We start from the raw sequence: 16,064 nt of genomic DNA, 5'->3' as shown, positions 1-16,064 counted from the left end.
TTTGCACTATCTTTTTCAAAGTTATCCCTTCTTTTCGACTGCACAAGGTATTATCCAGGGCTCACTCCCTGTTTGGTTTTTTTTTTTTTTTCCTTCTTACGCTCTGTATAGTCTTTGAGCAGTCCGTTCTGCGTGCAGCATGCTGATGAATTCCAAATCCGTATCTGTAGCCCAGACGTCTCATTCTGGCTCCAGGTCATGTCCATGAGGCTGGAGGACTCACAGATGCTTGACTGTAAGCCTGATCCACATGGAACTGTGACTTTCTCACCTTCACAAGGCCTGTCTTATCTCCAGCTGATGGCCAGATAACAGATCTCATTTGACACTTCATGTGTCAGTGAAAGACATAGCTACATAGCTACCCACCTGCTAATGCCAGCTCCTAAGACCTCTTATGTCCTGCCTTTCTATCAGAACTTCATCTATTCAGTTGCCCAGTTTACTTCATTGAACCCATCTCTCCTGCCCGTCTTTATTTTAAATTGTTTATTACTGTTATCTCCATTATTACAGTCACTGCTATTAATCTTGAGACTACTTTTGTCACTTCCATAATTCTCATCTAGAAATAAACCACTGCGGTCTTTCTAAAATGAAGTCTTTTCGAAAAAATAACACAATGAGGCTAATTTTCTTTATCAACTATGGTGCTACTACTAATCATTTCATCTGTTTTATTCCTCCAACATCCTGTGAAACTACTGCTTCCTGGCTCCCTGACTTCTCTGGCATCCTAAGTGTACATTATCTGGATTTTCTTGGCATGTCAGCACTTGACAAATGCTACTATCCACTAATCACCTAGCTTACTCTTCATAATTCAGAGTTTATTTCACATATAATCTTTTTACAGTCCTTTCTATTTTGTCAAGTTTGGCTAACATCTTCATAGATTCCTTTATCTAACCACACTGTGTTTTAACATACTACTTATCTTTCTTTTTTTATATTGGCTCATGAATTACATGCTACTTATAAACTAAATAGTTGACATCATGCCTAGCATATTATAGATATAAAAAACTATGCATATAACTAATGTACACCAAAACATTAACCTAAAATGATTATAGTATTGCTACATGTAAGCTAGAAAATTAATCTCTTTGTGACACAACTTCCAAGAAGATTCTAAAAGATATATAGATGAAGATAGCTGGCATTCATGAAGTTTCTCCTAAAAAATTAGATTCAATATACATACTTAATAAATATTAGGCCATAACTGTTAGCTGGAAATGTGTATGCTGTGTCTTAAGTGTCTACATGTTGCAGTCCTACAGGAACTCATAAATTCTTTGTGAAACAGAACTAGGCAAGTAGATAATTCTTCTAGGCCTACAAAGAGGAACTGTGGGGAAAGTTCAGATTGTCATGGAACATTTACCCTACCATTGTTAGGTCAATCATTAAAACTGTGAGTTATGCTGTTAAAAATATTTAAGACAAATATCAAATAACATATTCAGGGATTATATCACTTTGAAAACATTAAAATTAAAAGTTTGGCTGCATTTAAATAAAAAAAAATCTCATTCTCTTTACTTTGCAGAATATTTTGTCTATGTCAGTGAATATAATTTCCAGAATTCTTTTATTTCACCCATCTAGCCTATCAAATTAGAATACATAAATTCTTAAATGCCAATATAATATTAGCAATAACAGAAAATAATTCAGTATAGATTTATAATATCATCAAGGCCATATATATATAAAATTGACTTTTAAACAAAGAGAGCTGATGTTCCTTGAAATATCCTTATGTAAAGACTGAAGAAAATTGTAAGTAGTAATATCAAGATCCTGGGATACAGTTGTGTAGCTGGTGCATTGTGCAAATCGTGGAGGTGTTAGAACATATGAAATTTTAAGTGAGTCCCTCTTATAAAGTTATTCTTTTTCAATAAAAGCCACTTCATCCAGGGTTGAGTGTCTTCACAAGAATAAATCCTCCATAGTTGGAGGACAACAACACATTGTTGTCCTTTGAAAGAAATTTCAATAGAAAATTTCTGAAGTGTTCTCAGTTCAGGAGCTCTGTACAGTTTATGTGGGGCCTTTGTTCGTAATGGCTTACAGTTTAATTCTTCTCAATACTTAGGCCAACTTTTTGGGTTTTTTTGTTTTGCTTTGCTTTGTGCAATATCATAGCATTTGACCCCAAGGACAATATTTAATATATTTCCTAAATGCACATGTTCATCCAAGAATCAGTTTTCCAAAAAGTCCATTCTAGATAGTTTGAGGACTTGCTGTGAAAATAAAATTCTAGATATGCAATCGGCTAACCAACTGACTGGTACTGAATCCTCCTTTAATGACAAGCAGAGCACACACAGCCCTTGAATGTTATAGTAATGAATTGTTAAAACCTTCACCTGCAGTGAAAAAGAGTCCCAAGAAAGGATGTGTAGAGTGGGTCAATATCCAGGCTTCTGAGTAATTTGGGGGGAAAGTAATAATTAAAAGAACAAAGGAATCAGTTGATTTCTTCTGGGTTCCATTTATGTGGTGGACAAACAGATGAAAGGGGGAGTGTAATTAATCATTTTTGAGGATGATAAGATTAAGAACTCTTTAGAAAAATGTAACGGGACTTACAGAAAAGTAACAGAGATTCAGGAAACTTGCTTCCTCTACTAAGCTGGAGTCTGAACCCTAGATGGGGAAAATAGAGTCCTGTCCATAGGAATGGGATACCTATGGGTTGACTTCAAACAACTTGAAATTTCAGATCTCCCTAAACCTTCTGGCCCTATTTAATGACCTGTTCCTCCCAATCAGAGAGTATCATTCTTATCTTGCTTTAAATGGTATAGAAATGCTTTCCCTTTGAGCTAACACTTATCCTCAGGATACGATCTCCACCTGCATTCTAGCCACTGGTCCGATGCATAAAGCCAACAGAAATGCTATGACACAATGGAATTGTTAGCTCTAGTAGAAGACTTGTTCCAAAGGGACTGCAGCCAGTATTTACTGGTAGAACTTAGGATAGTATGTATGGAACTGGATTCTGAGCTGACGGATTAAATGGAATGGAAAATAAAACTGGAAAACATTGGGAATGATGAATGAGATAAAGTGAGGATGGAGCATAAGAGGATAAGGGAACACTTTAGTTTGATGCAAAATCTAATGGTTTTGACTGTTAGAAGTCTTAAAAAGTAGTGGTTCCTACTAATAAGGTATAAATGCCAGAACTTGAGTAGACAGTTTAAAACTCAGAAGATTCAATGACATAGATATGCTAAAGTAAGTATATTTGGTCAATCAAGAAATAGCTCATTTTATTCTACACAAAAGTTGAAGGACATCTTATTGACTAGATCCATTAGGATGCCTGTTTCAGGCATCCTTAGAGACTCCGTGGTGACTTCCATAGGCCAATGTTGAAGGGCCAGAGACAGTGTTACAGAATTTAACTTTTGAGAGTAGTGGCAATGACAGGAACTCAGAATCACAAAGGTGTAGTTACAGTGTTTAGTTCTCACAATTATCTTAGTGAGCAACTAGTTTGATTGCATCCAGGACTCTAAACTTACACAGGTCTGTGGAGATAGTTAACAGAACACATCATTCCTGGGGACAGCCACCAAAATACTGCGGAATCTACAGAAAAGAAGTAAATCAAATATGCATGATCAAGAAACTGGAAAGGGCTATCTAATAAAAATTCATGACACTTCCCAATTTCTAACCTGAGGCAGTGTTTAGACATTGAACTCATTCAGCAAAGGGAAACTGAATCCCTGGAAAGAATCCTGCAACATCTTTTGAGTATATATGATAATGAATCTATGAGTTCTTTCTGTAGGATTCTGCATCCAATTACTTGTATAGACATGCACTACTGAAACATTTGGAGGACTGTCAACACAGGGCCCAAGCTGACACAGATATCTAGGATTCTGCACTGGGCAACTTATTTTAGGATTATCTTGTCATAACATATACCGATCAACTAAAAATTCCAACTTATTACTATGATTAGATCGTCTTTTGAAAAGGAAGATGAGTCTTGTAGAAATAACAACCAGTGAGGAGAAGACTCTATGCACTAGGATGCAGTTTAATCCTAAATCAATGATCGTTATTGCTCTATTTTTCTGTAAAATACATAGGTCTAAGAATCAAGTAGTGACCTCACTTACTACCCTCTCCTCCAATGACCCACTTGGGAAATCTACACTTCTCTTCCCGCATCTCTGGGCTTTGCCAGTTTAGAGAGCTCAGTTCCCAGAAAGGAAAATAGCTTTTATAAAGTGACACAGCAAAAGCCCCATTAACCTTTAAGCACGAATGTTATGCAGCTCCTTAGTTTCCTGTGTCAGGAAACAGCAGATAGGAAGAGTCACTGTCATGGCAGCAGTCGCTAGTCTGTATGTTCTGCAGGAGTTTGAGGTGTTCTTACATCATTAGGTAGTAAAGAATGTGTTTAATACTTACGTGATCTGTGGGTCATCTCTTGGTGATCTCTCTGCCAGTTTTGTTGGTAAACAGACCAGTGTATCAACCACGACCTGAAAGGGTATGACGACCAAGATCTCAAATTTCTCTGCTAGCACCACTGGGCAAGTTGCCTATATCTTAACAAGGTATACTAGCCCAAGATACAAACAGTAATGGCACAGGAAATGATGAATACCATCCTGCAGCTATCCTTTTTGAAAATTTTCTGAGGCAAGGAAAGTAGCCAGAATCCTGGATTAGTTTTCCCACATAGAAGGATCAACTCTAACAACTGGATCTGAGTAACTGCTCTAGTTACCAAGCTCATCCCGTCCTCAAGAACAAAGCGTGCCTTCCTCTAGCAGCTCATTCCCTTTCTACAGATTTCCCCAAGCCAAATGAAATCAGGGCTTTCCAATGTCATGGGTGAGAAGCAGTGCAAATTGACTAGCTGCTTCCTGGCACACAAACACTTAGACACCTTGCCTGGGGAAAGGACATCTCTGAGAGGACATCACAGCTCCAAAATTTCTCCAAAGCTACTGAGACCCATGTCACAGCTACAGTATAATTCAGCCCCTCCCATCTCAATCCTCTCTCCTTCACTCCCCCCTCAGTTGACCTAATACTTGCTGCACACACATCTTTCAGGACATCTGTCCTCATAAATCTGACTTAAGATAAATATGCATATTTTAATACACTTGGGGATTGTGGAATATATAAAATACATTAAAATGATATGTGATATATATGTTTGTGTATATATAAACATATGTATACATGTATACAACTAGTATAACTTCCCTGAAAAAAATATTTTTCTAGCTCTGCAAGTATTTTACTTGTGTACACTTGTTCAAGCCTGTTAGTTTTTAATTCTTAAAGAGAAAAAATTCACTTGAGAATTTCATGAAGTAGAAATTCTTAAATGTATGAATATGGCAGATAACACAGCCTATAGAATGTACAATAATCTTTGTTACAGGGTGAGATTCTCACAAGGCCAATGACCTAAAACTCATCTAGACCAGAGAATAGCAAGTTTAGCCAGAGATTTAAACTTAAGTCTATTTCGGATTAAACCTGCTAACCCCATCACCTAACAAGAAAAGAGCTAGGAATACGTCATACATTGGTACTAGGAGGTATAAAACTATTAATTTCACCACCAAGGATGGTCACCATTGTAAAATCAGCTCATTGATTACCCACCAACCACTGCATTCCTAAGCTTTTTTTGGTTTCAGGATGTTGTTTTTTATAACCGATTGCAGCTTATATCTTCTGAAAAAGAGCCAATGATTAAAAGACAGAGAATTTTACAAAAAAGAAAATTGTATTTTTTTTACAATAAGTTTACAGTCAAGTTTTTCAATTCATTGAAATTCAGTTAAACTCCTATGGAATTTATATAAGAAAAGCTAATCCCTAAATGAGTGAAAATGTGATACATTTGTAAACGTTTATGATAGTAATACTAGAATCTCCAAATATTTCAATTTATTAAGACCAGACAGCATATATATATATATATATATATATATATATATATATATATCCCTGAACAATTAATAAAGTTTAAATGAAAGTTCATTAAATTTTATCAAAAAGAAGCAGTTGTTCTGTAAATTTGCACTACTAAAATTAGAGGCCTTTGAGGTAGCTGTGAAAAGATTCTAATGTTGGAAGAAGAAAAAAAATACTTCATAATGTTACAAAACTAGAAATCAAAGTAGGACTGTCAAGCAATTCACATTAAAAAATACTTTTTAAAAAGATGTGAAAATTCTCTACTTTGATTCCTCAGGACAGCTATTACTTCACTGGTTTTGTTGGCTTTTTGTTATTTTCTACATTAAAGAGAATCTTTTCTGAGGAACAATGCCTTTTAAATACATAGACTGGCAAATCCTCACACAATTCATTACTCTTAAGTCTATATAAATGTCGTAGCTTTTTTTCCAGTTTTCACATGAAAGTGCTTGTCATGTGGAAGCATTTGATAGCCTGCACAAATGGGCAAGTGACCTAGTTATAATGAGAGCAGAATGCCTTATGAATTGCTGAGATAATTGTAAGAAGACATAGAATCAGCTGAAGTTACTTAAATGAGACCATCATGATAACTAACATTAGTAATGACAACTAACTTCTGTTGGGCATTTACTACATACCGAGGGCTATATGGGTTGTTTCATGTAAAGCTCAAACTGAATAATATAGTACCTGAGTAAGATAGTACCAAGACTACTTCCATTTTACTGATAAGAGAATTGAAGGTCACAAAGTTAAATCACTTTTGGTCATTATAAAGCTAAAAGAGCAAGAGTGAAGCTAGCAAGTGTTAACATCACGATAAGTAAGTGTTTATGGATTCATAGTAGCCCATGAGACTGGGCTTGCTGTTGTCTAAGGCAAGTAACTTCTTCATTTCTTCTCTTATGCTCTAACTGGGGCTGGGAAACAAGGACACATTAGCCACACTTGTCTCGGAGTGCCTGTGTTTATTTTATAGGTTTACTGGAAATTCGGCTCAGTAACATTTGTCCTTGATTCATTTGCATATTGTACTTGGCTATTTTTTACTGCAAAGATAGAGATGAGCTTTTGACACAATAAGCACATGAACAAGATATTTACAAATAAGTTTTTTCTCAGAATATGCTAAATACTATGGTGGATAATCCATATATATATATATATATAATGCCACATATTTTTTCTAGTACTCAGCAATAGAAATATCAATGCCTTTTAATAGTGTCTTCTGTTAGCACATATCAAGTTAGCAAACCTAATCTAAGATGTAAAATCTTAGATCAGGGTAAAATTTAACTCCCTTCAAGGTCATATTTTACCAGAATATAATCATACGCATAATTCTCTCAAATGTAAAATATATTAGTTATTAGTAAGTGAGCAGTTACTAAAAATCAATTAAATATATTGATTATTAGTAAGTGAACAGTTTTACTATGAGAAAACAGAATATTAAGTACATTAAGAAAAAGAGTCAATTGAGTTACAAAATGCTTATTTTCTGTCACTTTTGATTTCTCTGGTTCATTTTTTGGCCTAAAGCCTTCTAAATGAGTGATTTGAATGCTGGTCATTCTCATGAAACATTTGTAAATCACTATTAACAAGGAGTTTGAATGTGCAAGGTCATTTGTTTCCTTTCAACACATATAGATCTGCAGAAATGATAGTGTTTATTCTTGTCACTGGAACTTTCTTTGAAAATGAATTCAGTAAGTTCAATGAAAATAAAGGACCCAGTGATAAGCAATGCAATCAATAAGGAATATGCATCATCAGTCCATGCTCTATGAGTAAGGTGCTTTGAAAGCCACACAGTTCGTAACATTGACACTCAGTTATTTCTTTTCCTTCTAGATTTGGATGACCCTGTAGTAACTGTTCATCAAAGTATAGGTGAAGCTAAGGAGCAGTTTTACTATGAGAGAACAGTGTTCCTGCGGTGTGTTGCCAATTCCAATCCACCTGTTCGGTATAGCTGGAGACGTGGGCAGGAAGTGTTACTACAAGGGTCAGATAAAGGAGTTGAGATTTATGAACCCTTCTTTACGCAGGTAAGTGTTAAAGTGTAGTAATTCTAAGCCATTCTACCTGAATATTTTCCTAATTGAAGCAATAAAATCATAGCTATATTATTATTTCTTTTAATTTCTCTGGTTCATATTATAATATCATTTTTCCAAATCTGGTACTTTGAAACAAAAAATTTGCCCGATGGAAAGATCTGAAGACATAAGCATAAAGGATGACCTTTCTCATTATGTGAGAAATTTAAAGTATTATCTTTCAAAAGTGTCTTTTAATTTAACATATTCTAATTTGTATTTCTGTATCCATAGACATGCCCTTAAAGTAAGTAATTGTACATTTAACTGATCAATTTGGTTTCAGTGGAAACTATTTCATAAAGGAGTTGTTATAAGCTCTAAGTTTGCAATGGTAAATGATTTTTAAGAGAACAAAAGAATCTGGAAATTATTTAGCTTTGGTTTTAGGAAAAAATTTCTTTAATTACCTTTTAAAATTTTTTCACTTAGCTTCAAAATAAAGCCATAATTATGTTAACATGAAAGTATAATGCATTATTATGGAACAAACGTGATAAAAATACTACTGTATATTCTATTGAGAATGAGGAATTAATTTTAGGGAATGACATTGAAATTTGTGGCAATATTTGAAAGATATGAGTTTTTCTGAGCAGAGATCTTAATTAACAAAGAAATTTTAAAGCGGAAAAATGTTATTTGGACAGATGTTTAAAAGACTTATAAGCTGGGCACAGGAGCCGTACTTATAATCTCAGCACTTGGGAAGCTGAGGCAGGAGGACTGCTAAATATTTAAGGTCATCCTTGGCTACTTAGTAAGCTCAAAACCAGCTGAACTCATAATGAGACTTGTCTAAGGAAAAATGAATTATGACCATAACTTAAAATTAATGAAAATTATATAGACTACCAGATAAACAAAAATCTGATCATATTGTATGTAGTTTTGAGAAATATTTCTATAACTAGAGACACACACACACACAAAATTCAAATATTACAAATATTCTACTTCAACATTTTGATGATTATCACAGCTTTCAGACATAAACACTATGAAAATAGTTATCCTGATCTTGTGAATTTCCCAAGATTATATTCTTCCTTATAAAATACATTTCTTTATATAATAAACTAAGACATGGTCTCTTTCGGATTAAATGTCAATCACTGTCTGTTAACTGTGGAAGTACAGTTACATCTCCACATGTGACATACAGTTCCACATTTTGCCACATATTATAAAGTAAAATTATGTATTCTTTAATTTTTTTCAAAAGCGCACTGCTTTGGCAGGTTGTTACTTGCCAAACTAGAAACCTCTAAACACTTGCCTTCACGCAGGTGTTAATAGTCATATTATTTTATACAGTAATGAAGCCTTTGATCCTCTTACCTCCAGCCACAGAGACATCAACCATTATCTACCAACAGGAGGCCTGAGGTCTCCTCATATATTCTGCACTATTGCAGTTCATTTTTCTACTTTTATTAAAATGATTTCCAGTTAAAATTGCTTCTTAAAAATCATTATCAAGTAAATAATCCCCTATCTATGTATTTGAATACTACTATGATTAATTAATTTAAACATAGAAATGTTAAAACTTAGAAAACATATTTTCCTATAGGATTTTAGACCTGCAGGTAAGCCTAAACTTCTTTCACTGTATGGATTTTTCCTAGCTGCAGTTGTATCTTGTTACTTGGAAATGAACATATGGGTCTTATCCGACTTTAGAGGAATATTTTATGGTATCAAAATAATGAAGACTTTTTTTGAAAGCTATTAAGTAAGCAAAATAGAGCTTCTCATTCATCTCTTTGAATTTCTCTTTTCATGTAAGGAATTTTCAGATATCATCCTTTATGAGTTTTCAAACTATTTTATAAGTTATTGAATCTGTCTTTCAAGAGTAACTTCTATTTTCTCTTATTTGTTGCTTTTTTTTCGTTTTTGGTACTGGGAATCAAACTCACACCCTTGCACTTGCCAGGCAGATGCTTATGCCACTGAGCTAAATCCTTGGCCACTTTCTTCCCATTTTTAAATGGAAAACAACTTTTTAAATTTGAATATTCTCATTCTAATACCTCCTTTTATTTTCATATCTGTCTTTACTATGCTACCATAACATGTACTTTATCTTTCCCTGTACTGGTTCCTGACATTTGGACAGTCTGAGTTAATTCTCTTAAGAAATACTTGAGAAACAAATGTTTCTTGCAATTCTGGGTTCTGAATTATATATCTGTAGTTAACATTTGTCAGGACAATGCAATTTTGGTTCTTATATTTTAGAAAGCTTGTTTTTCCTTTTATCACTTCTGTTAGTTACGCTGCTTATCTCTTTGAGTTGGTTACGTATTTGTCCTCAAGGTCATGTTGGAACAAGAAGTACTTTTAGCATAGTTTATACCCATGTATATTTAATGTTTTTACTAAATATATTGTGTAGACCAAACTGATAAAAAAATTCAGACATCAACATATGACAAATTGGATTCCCATCACCATATACAATTTCGGCTTTTTAAAAAATAAGGTATTATTAATGATTTTTTCACAGTGTACATGTTGATATACTACATGGGCCTGAGATTTATGAATTTCATCCATAAGGGCATGCATCTTCCAACATTTTTATAGACTATTGCAACAGGCGCCTAAGTGGTCATGATTTATTAAGAAATCTCCAACTGTCCAAATTGATTACTTACTGATATAAATCTGATCCAATATATTTTCCTGCTTTAACCATTCATTCCATTACTCAGTGTTAAGGAGAAAGCTGATAATATGCCTGTCCGCATAATGTTCAACCTCTCTCTCTCTCTCTCTCTCTCTCTCTCTCTCTCTCTCTCTCTCTCTTCTGTCTCTCTGTCTCTGTGTTTCTCTCTGTCCCTCTGTCTCTGTCTCTCTGTCTCTCTCTCTCTCTCTTTCACATCCAGTTTTCTAAAGCTTGCTGCACAGTTTTGATCACACCATCCCTAGAAAGGACCAAATCTGTTTCTAGGGTCTGATTTGGTGGCTCTTTCCCCCCAGTGTCTTTTGCTTAAATAACAAGGCAGGAATCTTAATAATGAGGAATCTTCTCCTCTGAAGATCTTCCCCTCTAAGTCACTTATGAAATAGCATCCCTTCCTTCCATAGTTTCCTGTTTCCCACAACCACCTTTATATTTTTCTCCTAGAGTAAAACTATCAAATCATTTGATTTGTATGTTTGAACATGAACTCACTAATTATTATAGAAACCTAATCTTCCCTTTCAACTTGAACAGTGTTTAACTCACGTCTGAATGAATTACTAGCTGCCAAATATTTAAAATTGACTATACTTTACCGGTAACTCCTGAATCACTCTCTGTCACTGGGTCCCTTTCACTCACCAAAGAAACAGGGAAATGAAAGTGAGGATAGTGTTTTAAGTGAATTCATTTGAATGTATTTCCAAACTGTGATGAGTTTTATGTGGGTTCTAATTTACAAAGACATCATATTAGATTACACTTCTCGACACTCTCCAAGTAACCATACACAATTTTGTTGTAGAATTAAAGGCTCAATTATTTGTGTCATACATAAAATTTGTTTCAGATTTACAATGCATGTTGTGTTGTATCTTTGAACTATTTCCAACAATTGAATTTTGTTTGCCTCATAATGACTTTGTAATGAGATAGGAATGGCGTACAGTTTCCTTTGTTTCTTATGCTAGAGTTTTTATATTTATATACATCTTATTTCTAAATGTTATTGATTTCTTGAATTGTTCTTCCCATCAACTGCTGTGCATAGACCATAAAGAAAACACTTTCCATGTTAGTATTGTATTAATTGGAACATGTCTTAGTCTTATTTTTTGCCACTCTCAGGAGAGACTGAGTAATTTATAAAGAAAAGAAATTTATTTATCAAGGTTCTGGAAGCAGGGAAGTCCATTATCAAGGTGTCAGGGTCTGATGAGGGTCTTCTTAACAACGTATAACATTCCAGGGAGCACAGAAGAAGGCTTATTTTATAGCATAGCCACTCTAGAATTACCCATTCCTATGAAAAAGGCATTAAGCTATTCTTGAGGGCACATTCTCCCTGGCCTCATCCCCTTTCAAAGGTCTCACTTGCTAATATTATCACAGCAGATTAAATATCAGAATTCACTTTGGACGGTTTGTGTAACCCATATAGCAGAACACCTCAATAACAGTTTATCTCTATAGAGCTCTAGTGCATGGCTCCGGTGGTTTTATAATGTAAATAAGATCCAATTAAAACAACTGAGGTCTACCACCTCAAAGATATGCGCAAATCTTTGACAAGATATGTGCAAATCTTTGACAAGATATAAAAGTTAATAGAAAGGCTCTTTCTCTCCTAATTTTATGGATGTATAAGTGAAAATTTATGGTAGACAGTGATTGTGATATAAAGTGAAAAATGTTTGTCAAAACAGAGGTACATAATAGTGAAAAACACATTTAAGTGAAAACATTAGCATGTGCAAATGGTAGACCAGGAAGATGACCTCTCTAGGTCTTTCCTGGCTGTGATTGCTGGGAAAGTGATTGGTATGTGTGGGAACAGTACGCTGTGAACCCTGGAAGGGGTACAGGGTCTGTCTGGTAGACCATTTGGCTGCGTAGTCTTTTGATGTCAGAAATCCAATGTTTTGAAGAATATTAGGTTTCTGATACTATTAATGATACTATTTCAAGGTAATGTCTTATTTTTTAGTAAAAATCATTTCTAAAACAATGAGAGATCTCTGTTTTCCATGATCATTCATAGTTGGCTAATAACTATATCAATTTGAATTGAATATTTGTTTTGCATTCCTGGTGAGTAACAAAATCTTGTCTATAGCTTTTCGTAGATTATATTTCCAGAATAAAGTTGGTTTGGGCTCCTGAGACTGACATGAAATCAGAATTTAATAAGTCTAAGTGGAATAATTATGCTATTTATACCTCTACTCAGTACTGAATGACATAGGCTAGCATATATTTTAATCCAAATTAGAGCCACCATCAACAAGAGTAAATTGGAAGGCTTCATACCTTTGCTGATTTCACAGTATAATGATAAACTTAAACGAATATATTTTTAAGGTTCCCATTTTTAAAAAATTAATATGGAAATACTGATTGAACTCATGTGTGTTTTTTAATCACAAGGCTGTCAACATTTTTGTGCACTTACTAATGTATGACATGCTTTCTCTTTATTTAAGAAATAGAGTTAGAAGTTTAAATAAAGTTGTTGCAAATTATTTTGAAATTGTTCAGTGAAGATGTACTTAAATTTTACAAACTGCATATTCAATTACCATTTTTCTAAGACTTTTGTAAGATATTCATGACATCATCTTGTGTATTGTAATTACATCAACTAATTACAAGACTGAACATATTTACATCAATTACATAATTAGTTATAATTAGACTAATTATACAATTAGAGAATAATCAACTCAAATTCCTTTTAACAAATCATAGAAATTCACATACAAAGAAACTACCAACATCAGAGAATACCAAATTCATGTGATCAGCAAAATAAATTAATGTTATATTATAAGGCATTTATAAATGGTGAAATCTAAATCAAGAATACAGTTACATATGTACATTCATACCATTTGATAGCATACATATACACACATTCATACACACATATTAGTAATCTTTTGTTACATGCTTTATATTTTTTAAACATTCTTCCCCATTTCATGAATGAAGTGAATTAAGTAGATGAGGTTCAGATCATTTTATAATGCCTTCTGTAATCATTTACATTTTTAATGGCGTTTTCAGACTTGTCCCTCTTATGGCAGATAAATTGATCTTGTATGTTTACTTATAGGTTCATGCATTTTTGGTAACCTACTTTCTGACAAGAAATAATTATCTCAACTCAACTAGAACAATTCTCCAATCCTATGGTAGATAAATGATTGGAAAATCATGCTTTTAGACTTTTTTTTTTTTTAATTTAGTCTGCCCTTCTTCTATGTCCATTTTGCTGTTCTACTGCAAGAATAAGTCGGGTATGTGTATGCAAAATATTGTATTTTACTGGACTTTACTGGATTTTTCTTTAAAGGGTAGGAATAATCTCAAAGGACAGAATGACTTCTTTTTAAGTGTCAAAACCTTAATATTATTATCCAATTTAAATTATTTACTTTTGAGTAAAATGAATACCAACAGCATTCCTGGCCACAAAACTAAAAAAAAAAAAAAAAAAAAAAAAAAAGGGTAAAAAGGAAATGTATCCTTGATGAAGTAGATGTAGAGATTCTCAAATAAACAACAATATTCACCAACATCAAGGATAATTCATCTCAGGATGAATAACAATGGTTCACCATATACAAGTCAATATATGTGACACACCACATTGACAAAAGCATAAATGCCATATCAACTGATACAGAATAAGCCTTTTTTAAAAATTCAAAATATCCTCAGGATTAAAACTCTGAACACATTAGGTTATAAATAAATAATTTAATAAAAATAAAGGTCCTATATACTAGTCCCTCTGCTCACACTGAGGAAAAGCTGAACATGTCGTATTTAATATCTGGAAGACTATAATGATATTTAACTTTCAGTATTTCATTGAATTTAGCACTGAAATTCATAGCCAACAGATGAGAATAAAGGACAGCCAAGTTGAGTAGGAAGAATTCAGTTGTCAGAGTTTGCAATGATAGTGTACAAATTGACAAACCTCAAAAACTCCACCAAAAAACCATGAGAACTATGTGAATTCAGTCATAATTGTATGATATAAAATTGATATGAAAAATCAGTAACATTGCTTTATACCTATCTTAGTTAACTTACTCACTGCTGAGACAAAAAATACCCAACACCCAAAGTTACAAGGGCTTAAGGTTTATTTAGCTCATACTCTGTAGATGTTTTAGTTCATACTGGGCTGACTCTAAGGTAGGGTGGCATGGCAGAGAAGCATCACATAGTGGAATCAGTTCACAGCAAGCAGAAGACTACAGTAAAAACAAGAAAGCAAGGGATTGTCCCAAAAGCATTCATATTTCCAATGGGTAAAAAAATACCTAGGAATGAAGAGGAAGGAGTGTTTTGTATTTAAAACTGTAAGATATTAACAAAAGAACTTGAAGTACACTATAAAATTATATATTAACAATCTCATGTTCATGGACAGGGAGAATATCTAGTCTACTCAAAGTGATATATAAATAATATAATCCCTGTCAAAGTACCAATGATAATACATAATTTTATCTCCACTGTTGTTGAAGTGTAGACTGGTATAGCCACTGAGGAAATCAGTGTGGATATTCCTCAAAAAAACTAGGATTGGATGTCCTATATAATCCAGCTACTCCCTTTTTGAGTATTTTCCCAGAAAAATTGAAAACATTATGCCATAGTGATATATGTGCACCCATGTTTATATGAGCACAATTTGTAACAGCTAAATTTTGGAAACAAGCTAGAAGTCCATCAACCATGAAATAAATAAACAAGATGTGGTATTTTTACACAATAGAGTACTAATCAGCTATAAAGAAGGATAAATGTGAGACTTTTATAGGTAAATGGATACAACTAGAGACCACAAGCATAAGTGAAATAAATCAAACTCACAAATATAAGTATCATATTGTCTTCCTAGTATAAAAAAGGATAAATAAAGTCCAAAAAGTACAGCAGATATTATGAAAATGAAAGAGAAAGCACTGAAAAGGAAAGAATAATTTAAAATATTGTATGGTACCACCAAAACCTTTATGTAATTAGCCTATGCTTGGAAAAAAAGTGACAAAACAAGAGACATTACACTACCATATCTCAAAATATACTGCAAAGCTATTTTAATTAAAGCAACATGACTTTGCCATAAAACCTAACACATAGACCAATCAACACAATAAAAAAACCTTGAAGTAAATTCATATATCAACAGTTAACTGACTTTCAACAAGGGTACTAGGAACATACATTATAGAAAAGACTAT

The 16,064-nt window shown here is 33.6% G+C and overlaps 1 protein-coding gene across 2 annotated transcripts in view; it reads left to right on the top strand.

Moving 5' to 3' along the window:
- The window catches only part of Mdga2 (MAM domain containing glycosylphosphatidylinositol anchor 2), an 839,948-nt gene that overhangs the window by 452,950 nt on the left and 370,934 nt on the right, over window positions 1-16,064 (top strand). For both annotated transcript variants that reach the window (XM_063247142.1, XM_063247137.1), the window contains exon 4: window positions 7,858-8,054. In XM_063247142.1, coding sequence (XP_063103212.1) covers window positions 7,858-8,054 — 197 coding nt within the window. The remainder of the gene's footprint in view (window positions 1-7,857; window positions 8,055-16,064) is intronic.

Source organism: Cavia porcellus, unplaced genomic scaffold, assembly GCF_034190915.1.
Source record: "Cavia porcellus strain 051 isolate PalLab524CR breed Dunkin Hartley unplaced genomic scaffold, mCavPor4.1 scaffold_1, whole genome shotgun sequence".
Taxonomy (NCBI): domain Eukaryota; kingdom Metazoa; phylum Chordata; class Mammalia; order Rodentia; family Caviidae; genus Cavia; species Cavia porcellus.
The sequence above is the reverse complement of the archived record's forward strand: the minus strand, read 5'-3'. Positions and strand labels throughout refer to the sequence as shown.